Raw genomic sequence first — 22,834 nt, forward strand, 5'->3', positions numbered from 1 at the left:
TTTGTTCTTCTGCACTTTGTCTTTTGCCATACTTGACTAGCAAAGCAAGAACAAATTAGCTTAAATCAGTGATCAAATTATGAGAAGAGAGCTAGAGGGCTGTTAATGAAATCCATAAACTCCGTCTAGAGGGAAGAAGACATGCCAGCAATGAAGCCATGAGGGGCATGCCTGCCCCTACCTCACCTTCGTTACTGCCTCTGTTCCTTTCCCAAGGATGGAGCCAGGCAGTGACAAAGCCATGAGGGGCAAGTTTGCTGTGACAGAGTGGTGAGCATGCCTTTCATGGCTTTGTTGCCATCCCATCTCGATTCCTGGGGTGCCCTCACTGCCACCTCATCTTCCTCCCCAGGAATGGAGATGGGATGGCAACAAAGCCATGAGAAGCATGCTCACCACTCCGCCACAGCAAGTGGTAAGCTCCACCGGGTGTTAGCCCCTCCTCAGGTGTCACCTTGTGCAGTCTGCACCCCTGCAGACTGCCCAATGACACCACAGCATAAACCCCACTCCATGGTGTTTATCAGACGAGCTCTTAAAGAGGTACTATTCCAGTGTGACTCCTCTAGCTGCCTCCTGTTGCATGCTGGGACTGGCAGTTTTAAGGAGGGGTATTTAGAATTCTCAGGCAGAGAAGTTCAACTCCTTAAAACTGCCAATCCCAGCATGCAACAGGAGGCTGCTAGAGGAGTCACACTGGAATAGTACCTCTTTAAGAGCATAGTGTGATAAACATCCATGACTCTCTCCAGTTTTACTCAAGGCACGCCTTCTTATAGTCTCCAAAAACAGGCATCTGTCCCAAAAGTATGAAATGCACTGGTGAGTGTCAGATTAGAACCTGAGAGATCCATTATCAAACCTCTGGGTGACCTTGGGCTAGTTATCATCTCTCGGCTCTAATCTACTTCACAGAATTCTTTTGATGGTGGGGAAAATGGAGAAAGGAGCCATGTGTACCACCTCAGGCTCTGTGAAAGGAAGGAAAAATGTAAATACAGCCGATCCTCCACATTTGCGACTTTGACTTTTGCAGATTTGATTATTTGCAGATTTGTTTAATATGTTCTCTCTAGAAATCTTTAGGTCCTGCCGTGTAATTGTATGGCCAACTTTTGCAGACCTGTGATTAACACTGCTCATTTTTCCTCTCCTGTATGATTTTTAACACCTTTGCTGATGATGAAACCAGTGGAGGTTTGAAAGCTTGTGCATTTTGGTTGGTCCAATGAAGGTATCACTGTTTTATGAATTTTTGATGTTATTGTATTTTCCTATACAGCCAATATGGCAACCCTTGGACATGTATCCTACTTTGGACTATAGGATGCCATCTTTTATTTGGCTTAGGCAGCAAGGTGGCTTGGGCTGTCCCCATCTGTCCCACATAGGCTTACCCTAGTCATTTTGTAATGTTCAACTTGTGCTCTGGAAAACCATGGTTAGAATCCCTGCTGAGCCATGGAAACCCACAGATAGGTCATAGACACATCAGTCTCTCCACCTTAGGATAAATACAGTTTGCCAAGGAAACCCCATGATAGGATCAGCATAAACTGAAATTAACTTGAAGCCTTGTAACAATGGTGTTTACCACACTGAAGTTTTTGCAGCTTTTTGCAGCTCAGATCCGACGTGACTGCGGGTCCAACAATGCGAATTCCCGCGATAATGTGATGTGTTATCATATGTGATTCCTTTCTATGGGGGCTCCTTCCGTGGCGCTTCCATAGTGATTCCAAAGTGACCCCTCATTTTGGTGAAATCGGTAACAAGCGAATTCACAGAAATCGCTTCCAAGCTTATTTCGATTTCACTCTGAATTGGTCTGGTGTGTAATGCAACTTTGCTTCTGCTCTGGTACACCACCGTAAACCCCCCAGGTTGCAAATTTCCCATGATGCAGCGCTGCAATTTCCCCCATTTCCTTTCGGTGGTCTTTTCACTTTCAGGGCAACTCTTTTTTTGGAATATATATATGTATGAATGTGTGTGAATGTGAATATACAGATATGTATGTACAGTATATCTATCTATATATATCTATCTGTGTGTATGTTGAAATTGCTGAAATGGAAGGGAACATAAAAAGGGGGATGAAGAAGACACAGAAATATTCACGAGGCGAATATTTACGCAATTACATGAAATAGGGAACAAGAATTTGCAGCCCTTTTCACCCCAGAAACATACAAGGTCACAATGCGTTCAGACCCCCACTGAGCATGCGCAAGGATACCAATTCGAATAGTTGAATCCGCATGGTATGCACCAGTGTGGTAATACAATGTGCATTCACTCCGCTTTGCGTGAATCTACATCATGTGACTTGCCTTGGATTTGATTCCCCCTCAATTCGGAAGGGCAACGGAAGGGCAACCAGGTGTGATAAAACATTCACGTTATAAAGTGAATTTGCATAGCTGAACCAGGAGTCACCCCAGATCTGAGCTGCAAAAACCTCCGTGTGATAAACACCAATATCAAATCACCTCCACCATTTTAAAAACCCATCTTCAACCAATGTTTTCTGATTCCCAGAGAAAGAAAGAAACAAAAAGAACATGCAGAATATTCTGTTTCCAACTGACAAGTAAGCTTATCTGAAGAAGAAAAATGCAGCCAACTACAGCAGTTGTCCAACAAAAGATGTCTTAAGAGGGAATCTAATTTTAGAGGTGGAACACTTCCACGTCAGGATTTGATCCACACTGCTCTGATGAAGATGTATAATCCCTTTCAGTTAAGCAGAAGTACCCCAATGACAACCGTTTGTAAATTGCTCTCTTCTGTTGTGGTTTTAACAGCACAGGACATTAATTATACCATTATAAGGTAATATTGTTAAATGAAATGGAATGACTTTTTAAACAACTTTTTCTATCCCTATCAGTAATCATTATGTACTACAGGCCCTCACCAGGGTAATCTCTAGAGTGCTTTTCTCAACCTTTTTACCCTGGAAGAAACCTCAAAATAATTTTCAGATGTCAAGAAACTACCACATAAAAATATTATACGACTAAAACAAATACTTACATTATGGATTGATGAAAACCAGTTCGGCTTCCTCCTGGGGAGACATTTGAAAAACAATATCAGAACAGTGATCAATATATTAGATTTTTGCGAAACTAATAAAGACTGTAAATTAGGGTCGGCCTTCCTTGATTTGGAAAAAGCTTTCAACAAAGTTAACTGGGGGTTTATGAGAGCAGTACTGGAAGAAAGTGGAATCCAAAAAAGGTACTTGAATTGGATAAATAACATATACAACAAGCAAAGTTCACAAATAATTGTAAATGGTGAACGAAGGACTTGCACTATTTAAAAGGGAACACATTAGGGATGTCCTTTGTCCCCCTTATTATTTATAATGATAATGGAGAACATTGCATAGGAAAATAAGAAATGTTCAGTACAAAGAATAATAATAATAATTAATAATAATAATTTGTTTTATTTATATACCGCTATTCCAAAGATCATAGCAGTGAACAGCAAGTAAGCTAATTTGCCCCCAACAGTCTGGGTACTCATTTTAGCGACCTCGGAAGGATGCAAGCCTGAGTTGAGCTTGGGCCCTTTTGCTGGTCTTGAACTCGCAACCTTGTGGTCTTGAGTAAATGGCTGCAGTACAGTCATTTAACCATTGCGCCACCAGGGCTCCTAAAGATCAATAAACATACATATGAACTCTGCACATTTGCAGATGATCTAAAAAACCCAACATACAACATCTCCAGACTTCTAGAAACTTTAGAACAATTTGGTATGTTGGTGGGATGCAAAGTTAATAAGAATAAAAGTGGGATATTGACAAAAAAGATGTAGAAATTACAAAATAATGTCATTTTGTCAGGTATTCAGCCTCTGTTGTGGCATCAAAGCTCCCTGACAGAGGTGCCTAAATATCTCACAAAATGGCATTATTTTTGCAGAGCAGAACCAGTCTATGTAATTTCTACATTTGTTAACAAAGCAATGCCCAGGAATGGATATACTCCATTAATGCATATACTTCATTATGGGGGCATACAGATAGATAGATAGATAGATAGATAGATAGATAGATAGATAGATTAGATAGGTAATTACAAATCCCAGGTTTTCATAGGATGAAGCCGTGGTAGTTAAAGTGTCAAACTGCATTAAACTTACAGTATGGCAGCATCCATGCTTACACTACATAAGCACCATATAGGATCTTAGCAACTGTGTGTGTACAGAGGGTAGGCATGTGTGGTTCAGTGCAGACCACACAACAATTTGCATTTACTGGACTCTCCTTGCCGGTATTGCAAGTAGGTAAAAAAAAAAAAAATCCATAATTTCCCCACTGCACCTACATATTAAGACAAACATCACAGAGTCAGGTGACACCTGAAGTTTTCTTTCCATGCGAAATGATCTGTTGTCGCCTCTTTGGGCTTTTATTAATAAATTAGCAGAAACTTCGTAAATGTGTATGTGTGTTTTACACTCTTAGCCATCTTGGAGAGACATCATCCTTGAAAAGGCATCTAAGAAATGGTTTAAATAGTAAAAAATATTCATGATTATAGATCTCTCATGTTGCACACCAGTGACTCCTGCAAAGAATTCATGTACTGGAAATTTTATTTCTCCTCCAGCATTTTTTCCTTTTCAAGCAATGTTTAGCTTTCATCCTGGATGGTGTAGAGGATGCTGGGCCACTGTGCTAGCCCAATCTTAAGCAAACTGGCCACAAGCTAGGGCCATCTTAGGCTTGTGGAGGTTGTACAAAAAGGTCACCAGGTCTCCTCTATTTCCCCAGCGAATTCAGGGTGCATTCCATGGCACAGCCGTGGCGGGGAAGTAAGGCGTGTGGGACGGGAATGCATCGTGGTCGATGACCTGGGTGGAGGAAAGCAACGCTAAGCGGTTGTTTTGGGAAGCAAGATGGTGCCCTCTTAAAGCAAGGGTTGAGAGATCCAGGATCCGAGAAAGAAGTCTTGCAACAACATTCAGTTCAAAGATATAGCTGCATTAATCTGTAGAATCAGTATGTAGAGAGATCTTGTAGCCCCTTTGAGACTCACTAAAAGAAAGACGTTGGCAGCATGAGATTTTGTAAGCTTAAATCTGCTTCCTTAGATGCATTTGAGACTAACTGGAAGAAAGAAGTTGGCAGCATGAGCTTTCCTAGACTTAAGTCTGCTTCCTCAGATGCATTTGATGCATCTCCAAATGGATCTGAGGAAGTAGCCTTAAGTCTACAAAAGCTCATGCCACCAACTTCTTTCTTTTAGTGAGTCTCAAAGGTTCTACAAGATCTCTCCACATACAAACACAATTTAATGAATCTGTTTGGGCCCAGTGTTTCAAGGCTGGATGGGGCCTTCTTGTAGGTTCCCATAAGCTCCAGAAAGTCCATCCCAGAGTGGCCAGAGTGGTCCTCTCCTTTGCTGATGTTGATTTCCGACTTATGGTGACCCTAAGGTGAACTAGTCATGGATTTTTCTAAAGACGATTTGCTCTTGAAAGGTTTATTCTTCGCCTTCCTCTGAGGCTGAGAACATGTAACTTTGCCAAGATCACCCAACTGGGTTTCCATCGCTGAGTCAGAATTCAACCCTAGTCTACAAAGTTGTAGTTCAATGCTCAAGCCATGACATATGTATATAAAATGGATGAGTGTTAAAGCATCAGACAGAGATATCTGCTTTGAATATACAGTATACGCATGAGTTTTAAACCTACTGGGTGACCTTGGGTGAGCCACATTCTCTCAGCCTCAGAGAAAGGCAAAGGCAAACTCCCCCATGAACAAATCTTGCCAAGAAAACCCCATCTGTCATGGGGGATTCAATGGTTCCAGATCTCTGGCTCTCTCAGTCCCTCACCTCAACTTCCTTCTGACCTGTTGGAGGTCATATAAGATGCACCAAGCCATAAAATCCACCAGGCTCAGTAACCAGAGTCCTACTTTGCACCCGCCACTCTCCTCTGGTGTCTGGGTATACGTCAGGCCCTCTCCATCCAAGGGTCCCATGCCATACTCCTCTGACCAAACCACCAAGCAGCAGAATGAGAAACAGATCATGGCAACTGATTGGCTTCCCAACTGCTTTGAGCCTAGAGATTCCAGTGACCCGTACTGACATCAAAAACCTCTGGACTTCATGCATCAAGACCAGTGCTTCACAAACTTTGGACCTCCAGGTAATCTGGAGATCGGTGCCCATTATTCCTGACTTGTTGGGCACCATTGCACACTACCAGGGTAACTGAGTCGGAGGGGATGGCCATCAATGTACAACATTCCTTATATTTGCAGCAGCTGTAACAAAACTAATGCAAAATGGGGTTTGGAAATAAATTGGGTGGTTGTACAGTGAGACCTTGTTATCCATGAGCATTAGATTCCAGGACACAGACACACACACCGTGGATACCAAAATCCATGGGTGCTCAAGTCCCCTTAAATACAATGACAGAGTAAAATGACATCCCTTAAGCAAAAATGGCAAAAGCCAGGTTTGTTTGTTATTTCTGAGCATTTTCAAGCTATGGATGGTGGAATCTGTGGATAAAAATACCCATGGATACAAAGAACTGACTGTACATCTTGCTAATGAATAAAGGAACCAAGTGCCCAGCACATTTGTCTGTCACAGGGCTGGCTGAGACTGCATTGGTAAATAAAGTATTACCTATCCCATCTCTCCCTTCCAGCATTATTTTGCCACAAGCTCTCTATATATAAGAGGGATGGAGAGAGAGAGAGAGAGAGAGAGTCTTTTGTCAGCAGAGCTTGCAAATGTTCCTTTTTTGGACTATAATCCTTTTCAGGGTAACTAATCTAGTTAATAATTATTATTATTAATAATAGTGGTTGCTGGAAATTGTAGTGCAAAAGTACCTATCCCATCTCTTCCTTCCAGCATTATTTTGCCTCAAGCATGCATGCATGCAAGCGCGCGCACACACACACACACAATACATATAGCCTTCTTTTCTCAACAGAGTTTGCAGAAGTTCCTTTTTTGAATTATAACTCCTTTCAGGCTAGCTAATCTATTGGTGGTTGCTGGGGGTTGTAGTGCAAAAAACAACTTCCCCAAAGTTCTGGCCCTGCTTCCAGCTTTCTGGCATACATTCATACCCCTCATTTCCCATCTTTGTACTGTGCTGCCCAACCTCCCATGCCACACTCACAGATGCACATGATGTGCATTGCTTGCATCCATAGAAGTACATGACCCATCCACTTTCACATCCTCAGCCATAAGTGTTTTTATTCCATCCTTGCTTTCCCTTCTGGACTCAGTTCTCTTCGGCGATATTGTACACAACTATATTAAAGGCTTTGATGTTGCTGTCGCCCCGTCCTGCTCACACTTAGGGACTTTGCAGCTGCGATGAAGGGCTGACAGCTTGGACTTTTCTACAACGTAGCTATGATGCATCAAGCTACACAACATCGGCCTTGACGTAGTGTTTCAGCCATCATTTCCCTGCAGGCTTCCTGGAGACCTGAAAATTATTGTAAGGGTTCATCCCGGAAGAGCAGAAATGTTGAAAAAGGATGGTCTGAACTTGAAAGGTGCAATGAAAAGGGATGAACCTATTACAGAAGGTTTGCACTATCGACAACGCCTTTAAAGTCCAGAGTGGATTCACAGACATAAGATGGAAGTCATCCTTGAATTCCCAGCTTCCCACAGTGACATCCCAGGACCATCACCTTTGCTTCTTCTGCCTTTTCCAAAAGTATTTTCCTCTGCACCCATTTTACCCCCAGCACCACCATCAGAATCACAGCACAGATAGAAGCCATGTTGCCCCAGGTCAGCCTTGCAGGAGTGTCATCTGGTTTATCCACCCTGTAGCACAGGGCAAAGCTTGCATGGAATAACAAAGAAAGTAGCCACCTTAGAAGGCTACACATGGTGAAGGCAGAGGGTAGTGGACCCTCCAAGGCAAAATGGCTCACAGTCTATGATGTCACAAATGGGGGCCACCCTATTGGTCAGTAGAATGCATGACATAGGCTGACACTTGTGTGCCATGTCACTGGTTGACCATAGAGTTGCACTGGAGAACCTGAAAGAACTCTCTAAGGTCCAAAACACATTGCAGAAATAATCCAGTTTGAGACCATTTTAATTGCCCTGGCTCAATACTAAGGAATTCTGGGAACTGTAGTTTTGTGATACATTTAGCCTTCTCTCCGAGAGAACTCTGGTGCCACAATAAATTACAATTCCCAAGATTCCCCATCACTGAACCAGGGTAGTTAAAGTGGTCTCAAACTGGATTATTTCTGCAGTGTGTTTTGGACCTAAGATATCTATAGGGAAAGCTTTTCTCTTGGTCTGCCACCAACACAGGCTTCCTTGGTGAGTACATGAGAGAGACCCTTTTTAAATAATTTTATATTGTTTTTATTGTGACAATTTTAATTGTTTTTAACATTGCACAGCTAGATTTTAATTGATTTGCCTTGGGCCCACTCTAGGACAAATTGGCATATACTGTAACTAAAATAAAACCTTTTCTCTTTGACTGTAGCAAACTAGTAAGAGTGCTAAACCTTTTGGAAAACTGGTACAAGGAGTGAGTGTGGTTGTGTGCATGGAGAGGCGGTATGGGGGGGGGACATCGCTGGATGAGGCTGGATTGAGACCTTTGGAGATCCTAAGCACTTAAAAGATTTTGGTGCCCCATATATATCTAATTCAAAATATAAACGATAATAAATGGTAAAAATAAAAATTTAGAACCATCCAAGCCATTGTATTCCCCCTCACCAGGTATCGATGTGAGAGCTGGACAGTAAAGAAGACAGATAGGAAGAAAATCAATTAATTCAAGATGTGGTGCTGGAGAAGAGTGCTGAGGAGACCATGGACAGCAATGGGCTCTTGAACAGATCCAGAAATCTTCCTGGAAACCAAGGGGCCATGCAGACCAGCCATTAAGGCCAGCCTGGGGGCGGAATCAGAGTGTGGCATCCATGACACATGCCAGATTCTGCCCCCATGGTGGCATGATGCTGTATGCTGCGCCACATAGTGCATGGTGTCATGGTGCTCCTCTGGTGCTGTGTTTACATGACGCAGCGCCAAAGGAGTGCTGTAAAGGCATGGCATGCAGCTATTGCGCTCTGGAAATGCCAGATTGGAACTGTGGTGTACAGGTGCCGCAGTCCCAATCTGGGGAAGATGGAGGTGGCTGCATAACCCCCAAGATTATTAAACTGAGGCTGTTGTACTTTGGCCACATTATGAGTAAACATGACTCTCTAGAAAATATAATGATGCTAGGAATGGTGGGGAGCAGTAGAAAGAGAAGATGACCACATGCCAGATGGTTAGACTCAATTAGGGACACCATGGGCTTGAATCTACAAGACCTAATCAGAGCAGTGGAGGATGAGGTCTTGTCTCATTCACAAGATTGTCATGACTTAGGGTCAACAACATAATAATATTTTATGTTCGAAATGAACCAAAACCTACAGTAAACTGGGAAATAATGTTGGTTTTTGTATACTTCCACTTTATGTACATCTGAAAGGTTTTCTCCTACTTTTAATTCCAAAATCCTGCTCTGGGTCCAAGGTAATTCCAGTCATGGAAAATGTCTGTGGTGTCTCCACTCCTCCCTCGATGCCTGAATCATCTGCTTATTTTTTACTAGACCTGCCCTAGATTTCAACCTTCCCTTCAGGAGGAATTCCAAACGATCCTCTGTTTTAAGCAGGACTAAGCAGCATGGATTTACACTTGTTCCTCCACATTTGTGGCTTTGACTTTTGTGGATTTGATTATTCATGGATTTTATTAATATGTTCTCTCTAGGAATATCTAGGTCCTCCAGTGCAACTCTATGGTCAACTTTAATCAAAAGTCACACTGAAGGACCTAGAGATTCCTAGAGAGAACACTCCACAATGCATTGGTAGCTCCTCCAGCGCAATTCTATGGTCAGTGTCTGGCAGATGTTGACCACAGAGTTGCACTGAAGGACCTAGAGACTACTTGAGAGGTGTTCTCTCAAGTAAAAACATAGTGCTTTTTTGTTTGCATTTTCCCCACATTCATGGGGCTCCTTGCCACTGACCCCAGCGAATGTGGAGTGACAAGTGTATATTTATTCATTTATAGTAGTGTTTTGAGTTTCTATGTATACATGACCTCCATATTTCTAGTGTCCTCCATTTTGGGGTGCCTTGCCCTTCTTTGGGGTGAGGACACCAGGTCACCCTGCCCTATGCAGAATAGTCTCCCATTACTCCCATCATCCCTCCTCGACCTTCAATGTCCCCCCCAGTGTCCTCCACCTACAAAAGGGGCATGTAGCCTCACAAACGATGGAGACATACTGGATTCCTAAGGAAGTGTCTTTTTTGTGTTGCAAATATATATTAAATTTCCTAGACTTTGAGAATCTCCCAGTTGCAACATGGCCTTCCATACCATCTTAATTAAGGACAGAAACAGCAAAATGCAGGCATCTGACTAACATCTCTAATTTATGTCCTGCTTGGTATATAGCATCTTGCCTGATGAAGAAGCCAGTGGAGCTTCGAAAGCTTGCAACAAGTATATTTATTGCAGATATTCTAGGAAAACAAAGCCAGGGAGCCCAAAGAAGTGAATGAAAGTTCAGCAATTTTTATTAGCTGGCTGGCTTCAGAGGAATATTTTCCAAAGGTCTGAAGCCCTGATTCACAGATGACACACTTTTTATAGGAATTCGACCAAGCTGTACATTGACTGGTTACATAGAATTAAATATGGGCACCTCTCATTCAATCACTGGTTATGAAAAATATACATTTTGATGCCCCACGCAGGTACCACCATCAATTATCTTCTCAGGACTGTTTTCACTCACTGTCCCAGCATGGCATTCCAGCATTCCTTATTTTGGGCAAATGCAGCCACCTAGCCACCACTTAGGCCTAGGGCAATAAACAGGCCCTGAATGACATGAAGAACCATGAAGATGTCTCTTTGACCTGTTCTGCTATTTATCACAAAAACAGTCATTTCCCCCTAATTCATCTACATCCAGCTCCAGGCATTGTAGCTATAAAAACATATTTGCTATTTTTTACTAATTTTGGTAATTTTTGTCCTCCTCATATTGTGCATTTCTGCTGGCCAATATAGGTGTATCGCTGCTTAATGGATTTTTGTTGTTTGTCATCCATTGTCCTTAGGGATACATAGTATTTGGATAGATTTTTGTGGGTTTTTTCAGGCTATGTGGCCATGTTCTGGAAGAGTTTATTCCTGCCGTTTCGCCAGAATCTGTGGCTGGCATCTTCAGAGACTTTTCCTCACGTTTCACCATCATTTCTCTGAAGATGCCAGCCACCAGATGCTGGCGAAACGTCAGGAATAAACTCTTCTAGAACATGGCCACATAGCTCCCCAAAATCCACAAAAAAATCTATGAACGGCAGCCATGAAAGCCTTCGACTTCACATCAGTACTTGGATACTTTTGTTATTCTCCCGTTAGTTTTGACGACAGTTTGTGAAGCCCTCCTGGTATATGGGATGCTACAAGATCTACCTACTGACTCTAGAGACTAACAGGGCTATATCTGTAGCGGAAACTTGGGGTCCGCCACTCAGACACCATACAGCCAGATCTTCTTCATTTAGAGCTGGACTCAATAGCGAAATAGCTTTCTCAAGACTACTGAGCAAAGGTGTTCAACTGCAGCACATTTTTATACAATCACAAAAAACAGGAATCCACTCTCTTTCTATATCCCTCTTCCCCTTGGGTTATTTCTTAATGTCCTTCTCTTAACCACAACATTCTATACTTCTACATGTTGATGATAATTGTTTATGGTTTAGGGTATCAGTTGCAGATGTTATTGGAACATAGAGGATGTTATGCTTTTCTAAAAGAACAAAATTTACACAGTATAGTACAGTACAGTACTCTTAATGCTGATGCAAGTTAGTCACAAAGACAATGATTCTGATTATTATTACTGTATTATTATTTTGGGTTCTGCATTATTCTCTAGTCCAGTGATGGCGAACCTATGGCATGCATGCCAGAGGTAGCACTCAGAGCCCTCTCTGTGGGCACACATACTGTCTCCCTAGCACAGAGTTTGCCAGAGTTTCTTACAAGAAAGCCAGAGGGACGTGGCACTTTGCAATAAATAAGTGGGGTCTGGGTTGCAGTTTGGGCACTCGGTCTGTAAAAGGTTCACCATCACTGCTCTAGTCTGACCTCCAAATCAGTCATATAGACAATCATTGGACCCAGACAGACAGGCCAAAATAAAGCCGCTTCGGGTCACTTTGGAAGTATGCTGTTTAAATGATGCATGTGTCCTAAGAGGCTGGAAGCTGCGCCAAAGCTATGTTCCAGTCCTAAGGACTGGAGTGCAGCTTTGGCGCAGCTTCTGGTCTCTTAAGAAGCGTGTGCCATTTAAACAGCATACCTCCAAAGTGGCCCAAAGCAGCTTTATTTTGGCCTGTCTGTCTGGGCCCATAGTTAAGCAGTTTTTAAATGCATTTCTTCTTCTATAGGCTACTGACTACTTCATATCTTTTTTTTAAAATGTGTATTTTGTTTGGTCTGATAAAGGTATCAGTTTGGTGGATTTTTGTTTTATTTTAGTCAACTTGAATTCCCATCGTCCTTGACCATGCTGGCTGGGGGGAGTATGGGTCCAAACAGGTCCAGGGCGCCATGCCAGCCAGAGAGAGCCAAGACCTAAGGAGGGCAAACAAGCCCCCCCATAACAGACTCTTTCACTCTGAGGAGGAGGCTGAGGCCATTTTGTGGGAAGGCCCAGGAGGAGGGCGTTGCTCCAGTCAGCTGACAGCACAGACTAGGCCTGGCTCAGGAAGGGAAAGGCATCATAAACAAAACACACTGCTCTCTTCTCTTCCTCCTCCAGTAAAGCCATGGAGGGAGAAGACTGAAGCTACTGACTGGGAAGAAAAGAAGGGAGCCTGGGGGCCTGGTAAGTGTTTCTCTCAGCAGAAAGGAAAGCAAGCAGGGAGCCTTGGCCTCCTTTCCCCAGGACAAGCCCCCCATTCCTGCCTCTTGCCTGTCCAGGAGGGATCCCAAAATGTCCTCTCTATCATGATTAGGAAGCATGGGCCTGCCTTTATATATATTCATGCTTTTAACTCTTATGTCGCCCTCCCATGTTTGTTTGTTTGTTTTATGTCTGGGCATCCATCCACACTGGAGGAATAACCCGGTTTGGCACCGCTTTGTCTGGCTCAAGGCTATGGAATTATTCTGGGCATCCTGTCGGTTTATGGATTTCATAGGGTTTGCTTAGGCTGCATCTGCTCTGCAGAAATAATCTGGTTTGACACCACTTTTAAACTGCTGTGGCTCAGTGCTATGGAACTCTGGGAAGTGTAGTTTGTGGTGGCACCTAGAGCAGAGCTACAGTTCCCAGAATTCCATAGCCTTAGGCAAGCAAAGGATATTTCTTAAGGCGCCGCCCTGCATGTAGAAGAGTACAGACCCCTCCTTGTCCTGTGCCTTAAGAAATATGGAAGGTATTTTAATAGCCCACGGGAAGGACTCCAGTCCAGAGCCATGTTCAGCAGTGTCAGGGCAACCTCTCCCCAAATATAACAGGGGTGGCTGGCTTATATACTCTGACACACAACCAGATTGTTGTTGTTGTTGTGTGCCTTTGAGTCGTCTCCAATTTACGGCAACCCTATGGTGACCATGTCAAGGGTGTTTTCCCAGCAGGATTTGTTCAAAGGAGGTTTGCCGTTGCCTTCCCCTGAGGCTGAGAGTATGTGACTTGCCCATTGGGTTTCATGGCCAGGCGAGGACTCGAACCCTGGCCTACAGATTGTATTGCAGCACTCAAACAACTACGTCACTCTGGCTCTCGCAACCACTATTAAGCAAGGATGGACAACACCCAGGGTCTTGCTGTAGCCAACTATGAGCCCTCCTACACTGTAGAAATAACACACTTTCTAATGACACCACTTTCTAAACCTTAGGAGTTTATCAGACTAGCGAGATCCTGCAGGAAAACGGGAGCTAAACGAAAGTTAAATTAAATTCAAATTTAAACAGAACTTGCAAATTCAGAAAGTTTATCACAGTAATTGCTGCTAAAACGAAATAGCGCAAAGTTAATCCCCAGTTAAAGTGGAGGAAACCAGCAGCTTTTTAAAGTCGATTTGTTCTGACTTTAAAAAGCAGTTTCCTCCGCTTTAACTGAGAATTAACTTCACATTACTTCATGTTAACTGCGACGTTGTGTGATAAATTTTGGGCGTTTCCTGGTTATCTTCGCGTTATATCATGTTTAACTCCCATTTTACCATGGGATATCACTAGTGTGACAAATGTGTTGTAGCTCCATCCTAGGGAACCCTAGGATTTGTCGTTTACAAGGTCTTTAGCCTTCTCTGCCAAGGAGCGCTGGTGTCCCACAAAACTACAGATTCAAGGGTTGTGTAGGATGGAGCCATGGCTGTTAAAGTGGTATCAAACTGCATTGTGTAAATGCATCTGAAGTTGCTGTTTCTAAGTACGGCATTACTTAGCCTTACAAAGCAGTGTGACATCTGCCTTACTTGTTTATTGACAAAGTGAAAGCAGGGCTGTGATCATGAGCCGCACCCCTGGCACCTGTGGCACCTGCTGGCTACAGCTTTGATGCATCCCTGAGAATGCGTAGGGATTGCAGATGGTTCCCAGTTAAAAAGAACCGGGACCTGTTACAGACTGCCAAAATAAAGCTGCTTTGGGTCTCTTTGGAGGTATGCTGTTTAAATGATGCATGCATCCTAAGAATGCAGAAGCTGCACCAAAGCTGCACTCCAGTGCTTAGGAATGGAGTGTGGCTTTGACACGACCTCCGGACTCTTAGGACCCATGCATCCTTTAAATAGCATACCTCCAAAGAGACCCAAATCAGTTTATTTTGGCAGTCTGTAACAGGCCTGAGACTGCCTGAGTGCCAGAGGAACTTGGTAAAGATCTGTTCCCCAGTCCCAATTTATTCCCTCTCCTCCCTTGCCCAAAAAAATCAGATTGCATTGTTTTGATTGATAAATGCCAACAATGCATTTTAAGTAATATTTCTCAATAATATTACTCAGCAATGTTAAACTTTGTTGCTCAGCTTTTTAGTATGGCCTTTAACTTTGGATGGCCTTTAACTGTTTAGCCACATAAGAAATGAAACCATTTTATTAATTAAAAGTTTAACACTAACAAATTAATTTCTTTTAAAAATTTAATTTTAATGCATTGGCACCAGGATGGCGAAGTGGTTTGAGCATTTGGACTGTGACTCTGGAGACCAGGGTTCAAATCTTCGCTTAGCCTTGGAAACCCACTGGGTGACCTTGACTAAGTGACAATCTCTCGGCTTCAGAAAATGGCAGTGGCAAACGTGGTCTGAATAAACTTTTCAAGAAAACCCCATGATAGGCAAAGGAGGAAGGGGGATCTGTCTTCCTCTACATGCAGTGAGATGCCTTAAGAAGTATTCCTTGGCTTAGGATCGCCATAAATCAGAAATGACTTGAAGGCACACAGCATTATTATGAATGTTTCTGACTTCTGTGCAGGTATATCCCTTTCTCGTGAATGCAGAATACATGGCTTCTGGGGAACCATGGCTATTGAATGAGCTGGCATATGAGAGACACTAAATGTGGTCTCTTCTGTGTGTTCATTTTATGTGCGAAGGGAGAAAAATGCTTGCACACCTGTCAAAAATGTTCTCCACTGAGCACAGAAGCAATATTTATTGCTATTTTAAATTATTAAAATTCAGGTGAGAGCCTGCCCCAAACGTAATAGTACAGATAGTACTTCACATCCTACCATGTGCACAATTTGGACGCCAGCCCATGGAAGCTGTATTTTGATTTGTATTCTTTTTCTCTTTTCCAAAGTAGCTGTAGCGATGTCCAGGAAGCCCATAAATGGTCTTGCTGAAAATGGGCAACACAGTGAGGCTGAGGTGGGAAACGGACACCCAAATGTGCCAGCACCTGTGCTTGGGACCACTACAGTTGAAGAGATGGTCCAGCAGATGAAAGAGCTCATCACCGAAAACAATGAGCTTAAAGGTGAGGAATTAACATTGCTTGAGATTTCTTCAGAGCCCTAACCTTGCTCTGAACTAAACTTGGCTGAAGTAAAATTGCTGTCGGGTTGAATGCTCACTTTACTCAACCTAATAACCTCCTCATGCCGTGCTGAGTTCTGAACATATAAAATAGTACATCTGTATTGTGAGATTATCTGAACAGTAGATAACTCCTCTAATGTTTGATACAACTCCTCTATTCTTTGATACATGACTAGTGGCTTCTGGTTACTCCTTGCAAGGTTCCATGTTCATTTTTAGATGCAGTTTCTTTTTTGGGCAATGGGTTTGTTTGTACAGAAACAGTTCTTTGTGAGCATTGAAGTATATCTGAGCTGGGAAAATGTATCTTTTGGATTGGAACGCCTAAAACCCCTCAGCCAGCACAAAGGTCTGAGAGTTGTAGTCCAAAAACGTAACTCTGCCACACTTTGCAACATACGAGTCAGACTGTCTAAATCCTGATGGGTTAGGCGCAGTCTTCCCCAATTTGAATCCATATATTTAGGTGGAGACATACATTCTTCTGGTTGAGTGAAGTTAGTCTTGAAGTGCAGTAAATGCTACTCTGTACTGCTGCAAACTACAGCAAGAAGTAGATTCTGTAACAACCGCTGCTAGCAGATTGGTCTTCTGTAACAAAAGAGATCCATTCAGATGATATGAGAAGCTGACATTATTGGTATATTTCCTTTTAAGCTTAAGTAGGAATGAGGAACATTGAGCCATCCAGAGATGTTGCAGCTCCTGCCATCCTTCACTATTGGCTATGCTGGCCAGTACTGAGGGGAATGACAGTTTAACACCAACTAGAGTGCCACATGTTTCCCATCCCTGAATTAAAAGGAGGGTTATGGGCATTTGATTTAGTCCTGATTTTCCACTGTAGGCAATCTCAGTTTTGTCTTGATGTATATTAACCAACCAACAAAAACAGAGCTTATCAAAGTCTGGTGATAAAATATTGCTGCTAATCAGATACTTTAAGAATCTTTCCTAGTAAAAAACTGCAAAACAGAAGAAAAATCCAGACCTGTTTTAACCCCAGAAATAAAAAACAGTTATTCAGATTTGAGGGGAGGGGAGAGGGTGGGAAATAAATGTTTTGACACTATATTTTTGTACATCAAACAGAGGCCATGAGGCAACATAACCAAGCAATGAAGGAGCGCTTTGAGGAGCTTTCAGCATGGAGAGAGAAGCTGAAGGAAGAACGCGAGTTTTATGAAACTAAATTCAAGGAAGCCAGACAGTGCTTAGCAACAAAATGTGTTGAGAATGAAACACTCAAAAAGCAGCTCCAAACTTTTGTAGAAAAGGAAGAAGAACACACAAATGTAAGTAAAATGTGTGTGTGTGTGTGTCAGTCAGTGGGATGTACTCGGGTATGCTAAGAAAAACTGACGTAGCTAGAAAAAATGGCTGTGTGTTGCCTGATGAATGAACAAAAGTCATAGATGCTGTAAATAGCTATTTGTCCAAGGCTGAAATTATTAGCCCCATTAAACTCAGTAAACATGCTCAGGGTTGTACTGCAAATACCTGCATTTTTCAGGAGTCTTATCGAAACATTTTGTTAGAGCAACTGAAGATACACAAACAGTGAACAAGAAATTAGTCTCAAAGGTGTTACAAGATCCCTTTGCATACAGGAAATTCTTGTTCCTTGTCTTGTGAGTATTGAGACAATGTGATGCTGATGATCAGAATGTCCCAGAGTTTTCTTTACTAAGAGCACTCATTCTTAATTGAGATGTTGTTTATATTTTTTACTCACCTTTCCTCATGGATTGAGGCGAGGAACAGTAACAATTAACAGACAAACAACATCAGTTAAAAACACATCATTTAAAATATACATCAGTTTAAAAGAAATAAGATGTGCAGATATTAAAACAATTCACATTTAGAGTTCACCATTTAAAATTCACAATTTAAATATCATCTGGATAAGCCTGCTGAAAGACACTGTTCTTTAATGCGCTTTTAAATTCAGATGGCACAAACAGCTGTCAAATCTCTTCTGGCAGGTTATTCACAGTCTAGAGGTGGCTGAAGAAAAAGTCCTCTGTGTGACAGTTGTCAACCTAGTCCTGACTGATGGAGTAAATAAATGTCAGTCGAAGGACCTAAGTGTACAGGGCAGATTATATGGGAGGAGACTATCCTGTAGGTAACCTGGACCCAAACCATGTAGGGCTTTAAAGGTAATAACACTTTGTAACTTGCCCAGAAACTAATTGGCAGCCAGTGGAATGATTTTAATATTGGTGTAATATGATCATTCCTGGATGTCCCAGTAATCCGTTTGGCTGCCACGTTTAGAACTAAAGTTTCCAGACTTAGCACAGAGGTAGCCCAATGTACAGCACATTGAAAAAGCAGCTATGAGGTTACCAGCACATACACTACCACCTTTAGGTCCTCCAGCTCTAGACAGAGGTGCAGCTGTTGTAACAGCCAAAGCTGATAGTAAGCACTCCTGGCTGTCACATCTGTCTGAGCTGTCATTTGCCGCAACGAATCCAGAAGCATCCCCAAGCTGCAAACACATTCTTTCAGGGGAAGTGTAACCCCATCCATGACTGGTTGATATACCTCCAAACCCAGGTTTGGACCTTTGACAGTAAACAGTAACATGTTGCCTAGTGCCAACTGACATTCCAAAGTAAGAGCAGCCTCAGTGCAAGGAGGACTTTCCCCCAGTATTCACCTATTTATTATGGAAGGTGTATTAGAGAAGGACCATTGGTAAAAATCTTAGCATACAGACAGATGCATGTTGATATTGACATACTGGAAAAATATGTGGAATGCCCCTTATTCTCTTCTCCTGTCGCTCCTGGCCACTCTTGGAACTGGCTGAACTTGTCTCTTGGTTCCTTCTCCTAGGGATGTACAGTTTCTAAAAAGGAGATGGCACAAGAACTGGAGCAGCTGAAGATGCAAGTGACAAAGCTCCAGGCTGAAAAGGCAGATCTGGTTGCCATAATTTCAGAGCTGCAGCTTAAACTCAACAGTGGCGCTACGGAAGATTCATTTGTTGAGATCAGGATGCACGTAAGATGCTTTTATCTCCCCTGCTCAAACTGAAAAAGCTCACACAGATGCTATCAGGTTAGGCTTTTTCATTAGAATGTGTGCCTAAAACCCTCCATGGCACAAAAAACGGAGAGCAAGCATTTAAAATTTCATGGTTTCATTCTCATTAGTGTTTAATTTGTTCAGCGTGGTAGCAATTTTTGAAAAAACTTGTGATAATATGCGAGACCATAGATAGCCTAGAGACCATACAGCCAACATAATAGGTTTGGACAACTCACCTTATTTGGCCAAGCAACCTTGGCTGTGTTTATCTTCATTAGTGTGCTGAATTTCTACACTGGAAAAGGGAAAAAATTGGAAAGAAAATGACTGAAATCCCACTTTGTTTTTATTTGGGTACTTTTGGTATATGTTTGTAGACGCTGAATTAAAAGACATAATTTAGCTATACTGGGTAACTAACAAAATTTGCTTATTTTCCTCTGCAGGAAGAAGTAAATGGAACATTAAAGGAAAATCAGGATCTTAGTGGTAAAAGAACGGGTGACACAGCCACCTACACGTAAGTCAAGCACTTGGGATATTGCTAATACATGTGGTTTTGCTTGGTTGGTTTGTTTTGTTGGCTTTGGGGGCTTTGCCCTCCCTATTCTCACCCCTGGACCTCTTATTAGAAAATATATTGTCACCATGTTTTAAACCAACCTGTTTTAAACTGGTGTTTTAAACTAACCTGGTTTAAACCAGCCAGCCCTGGAATAAATGTGCATTGCTCATTAAAAGATCAAAGGATCAAACAATAGACTGCAAGAGATTTGGAGCTTTTTCACTCAAGGGAAAAATAAGAACAAGTAATGATGGAAACTTAAAAATGTAGGTGTATAAAGTTAAGAACTATGTAGACAGAGCGACTAGTCACTAGAGCCTTACATTCCAGAAGAAGCAACAAAAAGAACTGGGCTGTCGAAATAACATGGGAAAACCAAGAGACTATACAGAAAACCTGCATAACTTAATTCCAAACAGTCTTCAAACACTGGTCCCACCTAAAATCCCAGATTAAGGCATTGTAACTGTTCAAGCAGATGTCACACTAATGACAGATTAGAAAACTGGTGTTCAAATGCCCTTTCTGTACACTCAATCTGTTTTACCTATTTGTTTTAATGTTATGCAAAGGAGGAGCAGATCTGTGGATGAAACAAAAAAGTACTTGGAAACTGAAGAGATAACTGTAAGCCAGCTTCTTCATTCTCTTCGGAATGAGACTCAAAGGAGGGAAGCATTAGAAAAGGAAGTGCAGGAACTAAAGGACAGGTACCAAAAGTTTATAATTACCTGTATCATTAAATTTGGCAAACAATATAAGAGTTCAATTAAGGGTACTAATACTTGTACTTAGCATTGTAACAATACTTAAAATGCATATTTCTGAGTGTCAAAGGATTCAGTATAAAGTCACAGCTATGTACAACACAGTGGCCCTGTTTTTCTTAAATCCATGGGAATCTAAATTAAAGCTTAAGAATTACCATAGGTCATGTTTCAAATAGAAGCCCTTTAGTGGTACATACTTTCAAAGTGAAAGGTTTTCCTTCATTGATATCACTGGCAGTAGTCCATTCTGCTCATGTTGGAGGGAATGGCCAGTAGCTCTAGTACTCTGGAGCTGCACTGCTTGTTCAAAAGTGTTCTTTTTATATAAGTACCACAATTTGAGATATCTAGTGGTAAATAAAGATCTATTGTGGTGTTTGGGGAGTGGAGATGGGCATCTGGAAAGTGTCATTGATGATCATTATGTTCCAGTGACATTTCCTCCAGCAAAGAGGTTCCTTTTGAGGATAAACCACATGTTTATCAGGATGAAGCATGGGGGTGCTACTGCAGCAGGAGAGGTGTAAGGAAGTTGTCTCTCAGATCCCAGATCTCTGTCTACATAAACAGCCAAACCAGTATGCTTAAATTAGAACCAGATTCTTGCATTTCACAGAGCACTGAAGATGGAGCGTAAAACCGATGAGAGGGGCTCTCAGACAGAACCTGATGAAGAGGAAGCAAAAGTGAGAACAAAATGTTGCAAGAGTGCATGCAAAAAAGAAAGGCTCCCTAGCAGATTTTCCATAGATTGTTCTTCCTATGCGTAGGCCCTGAAATGCTTGTGATTGGTGAAAGGAACTCTTATTCAATCTCATGTATTCACTTGAGCCATCTGCCTGTTAATGCAAATGTTGGTCTGGTGCATAGTGTCGTGGAATGTCTCATTGTGACATTCTGTGCAATGCTATAAAGTTGACCTCTGTGAGACTTCCATCAGGCAGAGTGACATGGCCTCACTTAAAGAACAGATGGCACCACCTCTGTGGTTTCAGCAATGACCCAGATAGTCCAGCCCTGCCCACAGAATCGGCAAATGAAGGCAGCAAGGGGAGGAACATGGATACCTTGCAGGTTGGAGTCCTTAGGATGGGAAAGGAGTCATCCATTGATTCTCCAAGCTTGGCTTGTTACCATGATAAGTGACTGATGTGTGTAATTCATCCAACTGCCTACACTGTCTGGGGTGGTGTAAGACAGTGTGTAGTTTCCTTTATTTCTAGGGTTAGAAAGTAAATGTGTTCACCATGGGCTTGTTGGGAAGCTTTTGGACCCTTCATTGTTTCTTAACTCATTACCCTTGTGAAATGGACTTAAAGGTGATGTGAACAAAGTTGTTGGAAGAATGAACTGTATTAAAAATAAATAAAGGGAGAAACTTTAGGCTTAAGGAGACATGTTCAGCTGTACAGAGTTGGTTGTATAGAGTTTAGTCAAGCCTTTCTGTCATGCATGTCTCCCACTAAAACAGGTTAGTCTTTCTTCATGCTAGGCACAATTCATTTGCTTTGTAGAATGAGTTGAGAACGTGTATTTGTTTGGCATGACAACCTTGTTGTGACTATAGATAAGAGGTTCTCTTTTCTGAACAGACTGCATTGTCTAGAGGGGAGCAAAGGTTCTTTTTTCTTCCAAGGGCCAGTTTATTTACAGATAAGCATGCAGGGGAGCTGTATGCACACACATCCCAGGCAGTTTCCTTTGCCCACACTGCTGGTATGTAGTCATTACTTGATTGCCCAGAATTCATTCATGCACTTCCTCTCCTGTGCGCTCACGTATACTCATCCTTCTCCACTGCAGTCAGGCTTTTTAAAAGCTTCTGTTAATACCAAATGACGTTTGTTTTTTAAAACATAATTGCAGTGAGAAAAGGGGTAATGGGGGTTGTTGCAGGGTTGGAGAGGTTTAACCCCTTCTGCAAATAAACTTTTAAACTCATCCAGTACAATCAGTGCAGGCTTTTCCTAAACTGCAGTGCAGCATGAGAGGGTGGAAGGAGGGTGCCTTATCTTATCTTCACTCAATGATCAGAGATAATGCCAAGAAGAAGCTGCCATGGAGGATGGGCCCTGAAGGCTGAAAATTCTGTAACCCTGTCCTAATACAGAGAAGTCAAATTACTACTTTTCTTCTTGTCGTGTTTTTTAAAAAGGTAGAAAGCACATAACAGGTTTATATAAACCATTAAATCTGGAGAAAGAGTATAAAACTGTGTTGTTGGGAGTTTTTAAAGTGGTTTTGATTCATCTGTTTCTTGCAGGTGGGCGATGAGGTAGAAACTCTAAACCTTCAAGTGTCTGCC

At 42.1% G+C, this 22,834-nt stretch overlaps 1 protein-coding gene across 1 annotated transcript in view; it reads left to right on the plus strand.

Moving 5' to 3' along the window:
* The first annotated feature begins 12,819 nt into the window (after positions 1-12,819).
* LOC121931657 (optineurin-like) overlaps positions 12,820-22,834 on the plus strand; it is an 18,223-nt gene continuing 8,208 nt past the window's right edge. Inside the window, exons 1-8 of the mRNA XM_042469632.1 lie at positions 12,820-12,978; positions 15,914-16,087; positions 17,242-17,444; positions 19,000-19,167; positions 19,641-19,714; positions 20,332-20,469; positions 21,146-21,215; positions 22,793-22,831. Of these exons, the coding sequence (XP_042325566.1) occupies positions 15,922-16,087; positions 17,242-17,444; positions 19,000-19,167; positions 19,641-19,714; positions 20,332-20,469; positions 21,146-21,215; positions 22,793-22,831 (858 nt within the window). The 5' untranslated portion in view covers positions 12,820-12,978; positions 15,914-15,921. The remainder of the gene's footprint in view (positions 12,979-15,913; positions 16,088-17,241; positions 17,445-18,999; positions 19,168-19,640; positions 19,715-20,331; positions 20,470-21,145; positions 21,216-22,792; positions 22,832-22,834) is intronic.

The sequence above is a fragment of the Sceloporus undulatus genome, chromosome 5, assembly GCF_019175285.1.
Source record: "Sceloporus undulatus isolate JIND9_A2432 ecotype Alabama chromosome 5, SceUnd_v1.1, whole genome shotgun sequence".
NCBI classification, from domain to species: Eukaryota; Metazoa; Chordata; class Lepidosauria; order Squamata; family Phrynosomatidae; genus Sceloporus; species Sceloporus undulatus.